Source organism: Protopterus annectens, chromosome 6.part0 (genome assembly GCF_019279795.1).
Source record: "Protopterus annectens isolate FY-2018-M chromosome 6.part0, PAN1.0, whole genome shotgun sequence".
Taxonomy (NCBI): domain Eukaryota; kingdom Metazoa; phylum Chordata; order Ceratodontiformes; family Protopteridae; genus Protopterus; species Protopterus annectens.
In genome coordinates, this window is record NC_056737.1 from 161,974,850 (window position 1) to 161,987,100 (window position 12,251).

General features: G+C 39.0%; 1 protein-coding gene across 1 annotated transcript in view; it reads right to left on the reverse strand.

Moving 5' to 3' along the window:
- LOC122803780 (echinoderm microtubule-associated protein-like 5) overlaps window positions 1-12,251 on the reverse strand; it is a 3,919,718-nt gene that overhangs the window by 3,667,074 nt on the left and 240,393 nt on the right. Inside the window, exon 3 of the mRNA XM_044073467.1 lies at window positions 3,514-3,612. Within this exon, the coding sequence (XP_043929402.1) occupies window positions 3,514-3,612 (99 nt within the window). The remainder of the gene's footprint in view (window positions 1-3,513; window positions 3,613-12,251) is intronic.

Below are 12,251 nucleotides of genomic sequence, written 5' to 3' on the forward strand. Positions count from 1 at the left end.
CATCCACAGAAATATCTTACAGTGAAAACAAGTCACAGTGCCCAGCTTTACATAGCTGAATGATATGCACAAGTAGGAGAAAATGTGTTAGTACAGTTTGAGACATCAAGACCTTTTGTATAAGGTTTGCTGTGCCCATGGAATAAAAATCCACCAAGTGGTGAACTGCAGACTATACAAAACCTTAAATAAAAATAAGAATCTCAGATCTTCCTTGAGCATAGGCAAACTGTGCCTATGGTGTAAAGAATACAGCAGTGTGGAGTGTAGCCCTGAGATAATTTTCACTGTACTGCAAATTACAGAAATTATGTTAAATACAGGCCAAGGGGCTAGAGTATCAATACCTGGCTGTTGTGAGTTATCCATAGTTTGAGCGAGAATTCCCCTGGTCACATAGCATGGTTCTATGGTGCTCAAGTATGGGGTCTTTACTATCAAGCCTCTTCCTGGGTCTAGCAGTCAGTGATGGCTCTTCTGTTCATATTCTTCCTCTCTTCAGGTTCCAGGTGGTGAAGTAAGTTCAAAATAAGCTGGATAGTACTGTGCCTTGCTATATAAAGGTCTGGACACTGGGAGGGATCAGGTGGAAGGGCAGTTAATCTCCTAAGAGAGGGGAATGGTGTCATGGGACCCAGGGAGGTGTTATATGATGTAAGAGGCTGATGCAATCAGTATGGGTTTAAGATGTTAATCAAATTAGGAGGCTAGTGTTTGGCCTGCTTTACTCACCCCTAACAGAAAGAATTCTCACTCCCCAAATCAGTAGTAGAAAACATTGTCAAATACCTGAAAGGTGCTGCTTAAGTCTGTACATATAATGAGGTAAAAGCATTTTCAAACTTCTAACAGTTAGTGTTTCAGTTTGTGCACACCTTGAAATCACAAAAAAGAAAAAACAAACAAAACAAACAAACAAAAAACAAAAATAAACAGAGTGGCTTTTTTCCTGTGTTACCAGTTCACCAGACAGACTGTACCAAGGTAGATGCAGTGATCTACAGATCTAATTTCTTGATTGGCTTTTTCATAGTAACAGTAACAATTAGAGTTAAATAGCATTTAATATTAAGTATTGGGTTAAACAGTACAGGTGCTTTAGCTTCCTGAATGCAAGCACACGTTTAATGGAAATGCTTGAGTTTAGACCAGGGTGGTGGTGGGTGTCCAGTCTGATCTGCCAGCTTAAATGCACTCCTTTGAAGATGGCATTTTGGTTTCCTTCAATTAGACCCATAAACAGCTTGTCCAGAATGTGGAAGTACAAACCTATATGGTCTAGGAAATCATGGCAGTGCTTAGCTAACTGTTTTTTGAGGATCTGAAGTCTGATATCAGATAGGTGGTGTACCATCCTGATTCTGAACCTGTTCACAGATTTCCCTACATAAAAACAACTGCAACCATTTCAGTGTGCATGGCATATCACAAAAGCAGTGCTGCAATTAGCAGAACAACTGCTGTTGATTTTTCCCCTGAGTACCAGGAAAAAAAAAGATTTCTTGTTGCTCATATAGTTGCAGTAAGTGCAAAAAGGGGGACCACATGGTTAAGTGCCTTTGTTCTCCCCCTCTGGTCTAAATTTGCAATCTTTACAGTACCTAATGTTCCAGGCACTCTTGAAAATAAAAGAAGGATGGAGTCCTAGGAGATTTTCCAGCTGTTTACTGTTTGTAATCACCGCCTGCTGTCGGTCATGGTCTTTCTGATTGTTTTGTAATCTAGTGTAAAAGTGAGAGACATGTTTCTTTTTCTTTTGTTCTCCAGTGGGTCCTGTTTTTGGTTTCTGTTGAGGTCTAGTTGTCTCACAGGGAGGTCCCTCAAAATGGGGTTCTCTGCCTCCTTTAAAGTTCTGATGGGGTTGAGGATGGAATTCAGTAATACACTGCTGTACTCCCTAGTCAGGAAGTCTTGGTGTAGGCTGATTAGATTTGTGATGAAATCTCTAAGCTATTTAGAGATATGTGCAATTCTCATCCCCTGAAATTTTATAATGTTTCTCTTAGTGATCTGGAGAGGCATGCTTTTACTGTGCAGCAGCATATTAACCATGGTTGGTTTCTGAATAGGTTATTGGATATGCATTTGTTTTCAGTGTCCTTAGATATGGTTCTGTCTAAAAAGCAGGCCAAGAACTTGTTGTAAGACATCGTGAATCTCAGGAAGCTACAGGAATTACTAATATGATTGTAAAAATCATTCAGTATGGCTTCAATACCCCCATATGTTAAAAATGTTGTGAATGAAACGGAGACAGCATTTCATTAATGCAAGGAGCTCTGGTACACTGCATCCTCCTCCCATTTTATAAGTCACATTGGCCAGTCTTGGGGCTATGGCTGTCCCACAGCTATTCCAATAGTCTGCTTATAAAATGTCAAAAATTAAGCAGTTACTCCTAAGAGTTAGATCCAATATCCTTACTAAATATCCTAACTAAACCTCTGTCCCTCATGGTAATACATTCCTGTCCTTTTTAATATGCCTCTGTTACAGCTTGAATATAGAGTGCTTCCACATAAATTGTGACCAGGATTGTGGAATCGATGACCAGAATATCTCAAATTTTACCCATAAAATCCAGAGAGTTTAAAATAAAAGATGTATTAGCCTTTGCCATTGGTTTTATCTGGGCATCAATATAGATGGATTTTGTCTCAATTGTGGAACCACCCCTTGCCACAACTGGTCTGTAGGGAGGGTCAGAGATATTTTACTGGGGCTTTGGGATCCCAAAGAAGCTTGGTATTTTTGGGTGGGAGGTGACCAAAATATCAAAAATCTTGGTATCTTCAAGCAACATTCCTAGTCGCTCTCTCAAATCATTATAAACAACATTCACAGTGTTAAAGTCACATTTACTGTAAACCAGTTCCTGCCAAGCATGGCCTCAATCTTGCAGTTATACGCAGCTGTATCCATGACTGTGATGCAGATGAACAGGGATTTGACAAGATGCATCTGTTAAATCAAGTATTACCAAAAAATCTGAATGAGAAAGATGACTTCACAGATTATGAAGTGGCATAATTTTGAACTTCAGAACTATCCGAAAAAGATTTTGGAAATAAAGATCCAGAACTACCTTCTACTTAAAAATCTATTCTAATTAAAAATTGTACAAGGTAACTAAAATCCAAGAAAAAATAATTACTAACATTACTAGACACAGTAAAATAAAATTCTCTCATTTTGATTACATAACTCAGCAGTGAATATCTACTAAAATTTGCACCAATATAGTTAAGTATTGAGTTATACACACAAATAACACATTATGCATCAAGGAAGTGCCATTATATGCAGTGTTGAACGAAAATTCAAATTTTTTCCATTTAGCAGCATTATGGTAGCTCTACCTGCTTATGCCCTGGCTCTTCTAAAGTATTTATCATTTCAGATATTTCTGGCAATAAGCAGTGTGATAATACAGCAAGGAATGCAGTCTATTATTACTGAATCAGGAACAAATACAGACAGACATGGAAAAATTATATTTATTAAAATCCTTACCCGGTCAGTGTGGCCAGGAGCTGTTGACATAATTCTTCCTTTCCTCCAGTCCCACACACATATCATGTTTTTAGAATCCAGACCAACAGAAACCAAGCGCTGTGAATAAAACAAACAAAAAAAATTATCTTTTTATAATATTTTACTTTTTGTTCTCATAATGTGACTGCTACTGCCACTTGGTGTTATAGTCACAGAACTGCTACTCACTGGAAAAAACAAGTCGACTACTTAGGAGTGCTTTATTGCTGTCCTTATGACTTGGTCAGTGCACTACCCCGTTAAACAAATATAAATAAAATAAAACAACAGAAAGTCAACCCATAACATCTACATTTTGAGGACAGGGAATGGTAACTTTGTTGTGGCAGACCCAACTCAGATACTGCAGTGAGTTATAATAACAATATCATGCAAAACTATGCTGATTTACTTACAGTCTTACAAAGCTTACCTGGAAAATTACCATATGGGAATAAATCTTGATGTAATATCAGTGATACATGCTCCTAGGAAAGTACCTATAATTAAAATAAAAACAAAATCTACGTCAGCCCAGATACCAAGTAGGGAATTGGATCCATATTTATTAACAAACCAGGCTTAAAATCGTAAATTTGAGCGCTTTTGTCCTTCTCTGGACTTCGTCAGAACTCTCAGAGACGTGGATTTTTTTTTTTTTTTTTTTTTGGTTCCTCAGTTCTTTTCAAAGTACCTATAATTCTCAAGAATAAAAGTAAGCAGAAACTGAAGTGAATAGAAAGCTTAAGTATCATTAAGATGTATCTAGAACCACCAAAATAGGTGAATGTCATGGTTTCTTTTTAAAAATAGGATATGCATTTGTATATATATCTATAAGGACTGAATGGAGTAATTAAAAGAGAGCACTGCCCATTAATTAGTTGAAGTAGTAGTCTCAACTAAGACAAGTAATAACTTTTTTTCAATAATAGATGCAAACTGGCGATTATATCTGATAATACTCAAGGGGGAAGTTTTAAATTATGTACCCTTAGTATGTCAATAGAAATCTAGAGGTTCCTTAGACTTAGAATTCCATTTGATATGTCAACAGCAACTTAAGTATTTCAATGAGCTGCTGCACTAGTAATTGCAGCTGAAAAAGTTTATTGGAGTGGGATCAGACACAACAGCAGCATCCAAGATTACCTCTCCCTCTGTAGCCTTCCACATATTTTCCAAAAACAAAACTATGATCAGTCCAACTCCCCATACCAAAATGCTAGGGGTTGTAATAGACAATAACCTGAAATTCAATCTACATATAGACCAAACTATCAAAAAAGTAAACAAGAAACTTGGCCTCCTATACAGGAACAAACAGTTAATACAGAACAATTGTGTGAATAGCAATGCCAAAAGACAGCCAATAGTTACAGAGATTTCTAGGGAAGATACAGTAGCTTGCAAAGTTTGAACCTAATATGTTTGAGATAATTAACCCAATCAGAAAGATGTTAAAGCAAGATGTAGTCTAGTAACACAGCTATGAAGAGGCAAGAGATTTTAAATGCTTAAGAAACCAGTTAAACATATACCACCATTTAAATATCATGATGTGAATAAGCCTGCTGTGTTTTAACAGACACCAGTTATATTGGCAATGGGGCTGTGATCATACAACACAGTACAACAGTTGTCCATGGGGCAAACAGCACTTACAAATGAACAAAAGGTATATACTCAGACAAAGTTGAATCTGATAAATTACCAGAATTTACTATGGTGAACATGTTCAGAAAGAAACAGACTATGAATCATTGCAAAGCATATTCAGAAAATCTTTGTACAGGGCATGTCTTTGAGAGTAGACTAAGCTTTTTTAAATTACAGAAGTAAAATCCGAAACAGAAAAAAGACCAGGTGAGGAAAGCACAGTTGTGTAAGTAGACTTACAATAACAGTTGCTGTTTGAATGATCAGTGCTGTAGCATCCTTAGCTATATGGGTTATATCTTGCCAAGGATATAACAGCCAGCTAGCTTCCAAAACTCCAGGGCACCTTCCATCATCCCAAACTGTCAAGTGGCTCAAGCTGAACTGACTAAAAGACATGTTTGTGAGCCAAACTATTCAGAGATTTCCTGACAACAGAGAAATGAATGCTTAGCCCTGAAAGGACAATGCTAAGAACAACAAAATATGAATGTCTACATCCTGTCATAAAAAAACATGCAAAAAACAAGGGGGATGGAGCTGCTACTGCAACAGTGATCATTTGAACATCTACTGTTATAGTAAGTTTACTTACACAACTGTACTGTGTTCATTATTTTGACCACTGCTGCAGTATTCTTAGCTACCTGGGTAGATCACCCTAGCTTACTACATCTGGGAGGTGGAATTAGAAGAATCCAGGAGCCCCTGAAGAATGGTCTTAGCAAAAGCTGATCTGGACCTAGAAAAAGAATCAAGCTAATAGTACTTTGTAAAAGTATGCACAGAGGACCAAGTAGCAGCTTCTAGAATACGTCTAGAATCCAATCCTTTCCAAAAAGCCATAAATGAAAAAGGCCCTGGTAGAGTGGGCCTGGAACCTGCCTGGAATAACTTTGTTGTGGTGAGTATAACAAAAGGTAATAGCTTTAGACAGCTATTTGGAAATAGTCTGTTTTGACACAGGTTGTCCCTTCTTACCTTCACAAGAAATGAACAACTGATCCAAAGAGCTGAAAGATTCAATTCTGTCAAGATTGTACCTGAGTTGTCTGTGGATATCCAAGGTATGGAGTACCCTTTCTCAATCCTTTTTTACTCTCAGGAAAGATAAATGGGAAATGGATAGTTTGGCTAAAAGAAAACGAGGATACCACTTTAAGCATAAAAGCTGGATTAGTTCAAAAGAAACCCTGTTCCTGTGGAAAAAAGGATATGGTTGACACACTGTAAGCACCAGTAACTCAGACATCCTTCCTGCAGAGGTCACAGCAATCAGTAAAACTGTTTTCCATGTTAAGAACCTAAGTCAGCCATATTAGCTGGTTCAAATGGGGCAAGTCTTATGTTCTCAAACACAAAATTAAAATCCCAAGGAGGAGCCACCACTGTTCTTCTCTTTGAAGAGAAGATTCTATTTGACATCCCAGGAGCACAATCCAGTCTAAAGGGGTGAAGAAAGACATTTGAATGTTCTGTGGGAATCCCAGCTTGTGTAAGAGAACTTTTACCCAAGAGAGAGATTACTGACCCTTTGAAAAAGATTCTGCAAAAATAAGGAAGTTGTCTAAATATGAAAAAATGTCAACAGTCTGTAGATGCAAAGAGATATAAACTGGAGTTGGGCTCTTTGTGGACACTCTTGGTGCAGTAGACAGTCTGAAGCCTAAGACAGAGAACTGAAAGTGAAATCCAGATACACAAAACCTTAAGAAATGTCTGAAGTCTGGATGAACAGGGATGTGATAATAAATGTCTTCTAATTCTAGTGTTACCAGGAAATTTGAAAGAAGAAGAAGAGGTAACAGGTTGTGAAGTGACACCATTCTGAATTTCAGCATTATCACAAATAAGTTTAGGAAACCAAGATCCAGAACTAGTCTCCAAGCATTTTCTTTCTTTGGTACTGGGGGCATCCTTGAATAAAAACCCTTCCCCAGCTGGGAAGGAGGAAATGGTTCAATCACTTCTTGGGACAGCATATGATGAGGAACCAGTGGAAGTCAACTTCTCTGATTGGGAGGATGAGGAATGACCCCTTGGAAAGGAGGAATTTCCTCCCACTACCGTCTGTAAGCCTGATGAATGATTTTTTAGAGCCTATTTGTCTGAAACTAACTGTTGCCAAAGAGAAAAGTGATGATTCAGACTTTCTGGAAGTAAAAAGGGGCCATGGTGAGAGGGAATAACAAGGTCTCTTGAATACTCATTCAGACTTGGACTATCCTTGGATTCGGGAGGTTTTAGGCTTCTTTTTGAAACCACATCGCCATTTCTTCTTAAACATCTGTTTACCTGTACTTTGTTGAGAGTGTTTATTTTACTTTTTGACAAAAACAGATGAGAAGTTAGAAATTCCCATGGGAAGTCTTGGAAAGGATGGCTGAAAATGATTCCTGAATCACCTTACCTCTTTCATCACACTTTTTGATCACCTCTACAGCAGGGAAGGGAAAGAGGCAAACAAATCTCTATCAAAAATTTAAAATCTCATTTTTATCATCATCATCATCATCATCATGGAGGGTTCTAAGAATGCAGCAATGCAAACCTCTTCACAACTGCACCAGTGGCCATAGCCCTGGAAGAAGCACTGACAAGAATCATACACACACTGTAAACAATGAGTGGCAGACAACCTGTGCAACAGAAGAAACTAAATTATTTAAGACATATTTTCCTCACAAGAAGAAACTGGGGATAAAACATTCCTCATACTTTCACAATTAGGCAAAACAAACTTTAGCACATGAGCTTAACAATTTAAAATTCAGAAAATCAAAGTTACAGAGTATATACACTGTTTTCCTATACCTATCAATAATTTTTCCATCCTTATAAGAAAGAGTAGAATTGGAATGAAGTACTTTGCAACAGTGAGATCAACTATAACTGTAATACCTGGATAGTCATATTGAAGGATATTCCAGATCAAAGCTGAAGCAAAAGAGGCTCTTGACTGGACTGTATGCCCAATTTACAATGTGAAATGAAGGTATGGACATTGGATAAGGTAGCAGTTGCACAACTGTCATCAAGAGGTATTCTGGAAAAGAAAGCTGTCAACAAAACTGCATATCTGGTATAGAATGAATTTTTGGGGTGTAGGCAGCATTAAGACAGCCAATGGGGGACAGTAACTTTAGATCCCCCTTTCCTATCTTGATGGGGAAGTGAGAGACAAACAACTGATCAGTTTTTCTGAAAGCTCTTGTCTGATGTAAACAGAATCTAACTGACATTGAACATCTAGTAAATGTAATACATATTCACCTTTGAAAATTTTGGGAAAAAACACAGGAAGATTTATAGACTGGCTGACAGAAGATTCAGAAGCCACTGTTGGAAGAAAGGAAGGAATGGTTCTCAAACACACTCCATTGTTATGAAAGACCATGCATGGAGTTTTTGCAGACAAGCCATTTAGTTCAGAAATCCTCTTTGTAGAAGTAGCAGCAACTAAAAACAGAGTTTTCCATAATAAATATTTTAAATCTATTTTGGCAGCAGGTTCAAATGGAGGGTTAATTAGGGCTTGTAATAAAATGGTAATATCCCAAGGAGGCACTGAGTCTCTAAGCAAGGGGTGTAACATAAAAGTTCCTCTAAGTAAGGCATTAGGGATGCAGTGGGTGTGTTATTCTCACCAAAATTAATGGAAGACATGGCTTCTAACTGTACTTTGATAGTGGAATAGTTGGCTCCACTCCGAAAAAGGCCAGGAAATCCAAGATTGCTGGAAGAGGAGACAAAAAACAATCAAGATTGTTCTCAACTGTCCAGATGGAGAACAATTTCCATTTGCTTCTGTAAAAGTTACATGTAGAAGGTTTCTGAGAAAAAGTTAAAATATGAACAACTGAGGATGACAACCTGGACTGTTTAGCCAACACTAGAATTGGAGAAAATATGCGGTCAACCTATGGGATTGAACGTCTGGGTGAAGTGACCTTGAAGGGTGACAGAGTAGATATGGAGCAGAGTCCAGCATCCAGGAAAGGTGTACTAGATAAGACTAGAGGTAGAGAAGCCATACTTAACGAGGCCTGTAAGGAGCCATGAGGATGATTATGATCTTCTTCACTAGTGCTTTCTGTAAACATTTTGGAATCAAAAGAATGAGAGGGAAGGCATAATGAATTCCTGGGGGCCAACTGTGGGTCAAAGTATCCTTTAGTGACTCCCCCATTCGGGGGATCAGAGTGAAGAACTTTTGGCACTTGGTGCTGTGGGAAGATGCAACGAGATTGCAGCAAGGTCAGGCCCAACGTCTGAATATCTGCTCTGTGACTGCAGGATTGAAATATCACTTGTGAAGAAGGACAGACCTGTTCAACCTGTCCACTAACACACTGGACTTCCCAGGGATATATGTTGCTATTAGAAAGCAGTGTGAATATATCGCCCATTGTCATACTCTCATGGCATCTCAACATAATGGATAAGAAATGGCTCCTCCCTGCCTGTTGATGCACCAGACTACTGGCATGTTGTCTGTCTGGACAAACATCGCATCTAAGGAGAGAGAGTGTGATGAAACGCCTGCAGCACTAGGACTGCTTTCATCAACAAGACACTGATGTAAAGACTGGCTTCTAATTATGACCATGTATCTCGAACCGTCCTTCCCAGGTATTGCCCCTCCACCTCAAGTGGGAAGCTTCCACGGTCACTGTGGCTTGGGGAGGAGGAATGTTGAAAGAATGTTCCTGTGAAACATTTGGTGACTCCAAACACCATCGGATGTGTGTTTTCCAAATCTTCGTTAAAGACGTTTGGAAAGACACGGGTTGCTGTCTTATTGACCACTAGACTGTAGCAGTCCACTATAGAACTCTCATGTAGTAGCTGGCCAATGGAACCAGGGTGATCCAGGGTGATCAAAGCTGCCATGGATACTAAAAGACAGAGTATCATTCTTACTGGCTGTTTCTTACAAGACAAGATGGTTATGGCTTGATGGTGAATGGATATGATCCTTTCTTGGAATTTTTTTAATTTGAAGCCTTGTGTCTAACTGAGCTTCTATGAATTCTATAGAATGAAATGGAGAAGGTTTGGACTTTGTTAGATTCACCATAATGCACAGGTCTGAACACAGGTGAAGCAAGAAGTCCTTGGCTTGGATAAGTAAATCCCTAGTAGGGGCAGTGATGAGCCAGTCATCTAAGTAAGTTAACAAATGGAACCTTTGTCGTTAGGACTAGTTGCTACTACTGCTTTACATTTGTTGATTACCAGGGGGGCTGTGGTGAGACCAAAAAGCAGAGCTCTGAACTGAAAATGGCCTGCTCCCAGCTGGAAGTGAAGATACTTCCTGGAGCATCTACCCATTTTTATGTGGTAGTATGCATCCTGAAGATCTATTGAGCACATCCAGTCATTCTCTGTCTCTCAGAGGAGGAAGAATAGAGTACACCATGACCATCCAAAATTTCATTTTTCTAACAAAACTGTTCCAACTTAGATCCAAAATTGGCCTTAGGTCCTCATTTTTTTCACACTAAAAAGAACCTTGAGTAAATCCTGGATGCTTTTTGGTCTGGTGGAACCTCTTGGATGACTCAATTGTTTAGAAGTTTCTGTATTTCTGAAGCAGCTGCTGCCATTTGAGATGGGAAGTTTTTGAGGCTAAAGAGCGTGTGTGGAAAGGGATGAAGCCCCTGACTATTATCCTCTCCACCTATTTGTCTAATGTGATGGTGGTCCAGGTTGTTGGATGCAGGGATAAGCTACCCTCAAATACTTTCAGAGTGCAGCAGTTGGGCAACTGCAAAGGAGCACTGAACAGGCTTTGCAGAGAAAGCAACTCTGAATTGTTGATCTAAGAACTACCTCTTCCCTTGGGTGACATCCATTATAAGAGTTCCCCTAGCTGCAGTTGGGAGCTCTGTCTCCAGAAGTGTCAGGTGAAAATCCTTGAGATCTGCAGAAAAAATAGTTATGGACTCACCATAATGTTCCATCTGTGTTGTCTATTTTCACTTTTTCCTCTCCCCTGGGTTTGGATCCGGCTTGGCTGTAGCAATAGCTCGTGGCAACAAAAAAGCTCTCAAGCACCCTCCCTTACCCATAATGCCTCTCTCCTAATATCCTCAGATCTTGTTTGCATATAATCACAGAGAAAAACAGAATAGAAATTACGTTATATAAGGGTAAGACCATTCCTGGCTTTCACAACAGCCAATAAATTTAGGTCGACTTGCTCCATAAAAAACAGAAAGGGACAGGGGGATGGTGGGTGGGTTTGTGAGGAAAAAGTGAAAATAGACAACACAGATGGAACATTATGGTGAGTGCATAACTATTTTATATGTTGTTAATTTTCACTTTATCCTCATACTTGGGACAGAATCCCCAGCTACCTTCTTTTCTGGGTGGCCTCATGGCAGGATATTCTTGAAAACTATTGAACTGAAAGAGGTTCTACTCCTAGAAATCAAATCTAGCTTGTAGTGAGCAATAAAGCTTTGAGGGGTAGCCCAGGTTGCTGCAGCGCAAATGTCATCCATGGACACTCTAGACTGAAAAACTGCAGAAGTGGTGACTGCTCTAGTGGAGCGAGCCCTCACAGTAGTTCTAAGCCTTGACTCTTGTAAACATAAGAGATACAGTCTGTATGCCAGTTAGCTAGATTCACCTTGGTCACTGGGAGACCCAATCTAATTTTTGAGAAAGAGACAGCTGGGTTTGTTTTTTAAGTCCTTTGTTCTATGATGATAAAAACGTAGTTACCTATAAACATTTAGTAAGTGCAGCATGTATCGCCTTTATTAGTGAAATCTGGGAAGAAAACTGGCAGATTAATGGACTGGTTGATGGTAGATTCTGAAACCATCTTTGGTATGAATGAAGGATTAGTACGCAAAGTGACCCTGTCTTTGCGAAAAATCAAATATGGCGGTTGGGATAACAATGCCTGAATCGCAGAAATTCTCCTTGGGGATGTGATGGCTACTAAGAATATATTTTTCCAAGAGAGAGATTTAAGCTGACAGGTAGTCGATGGTTCAAAGGGAGGTTGTATAATCTTCTGTAGCACTAAATTTAAGCCCCAA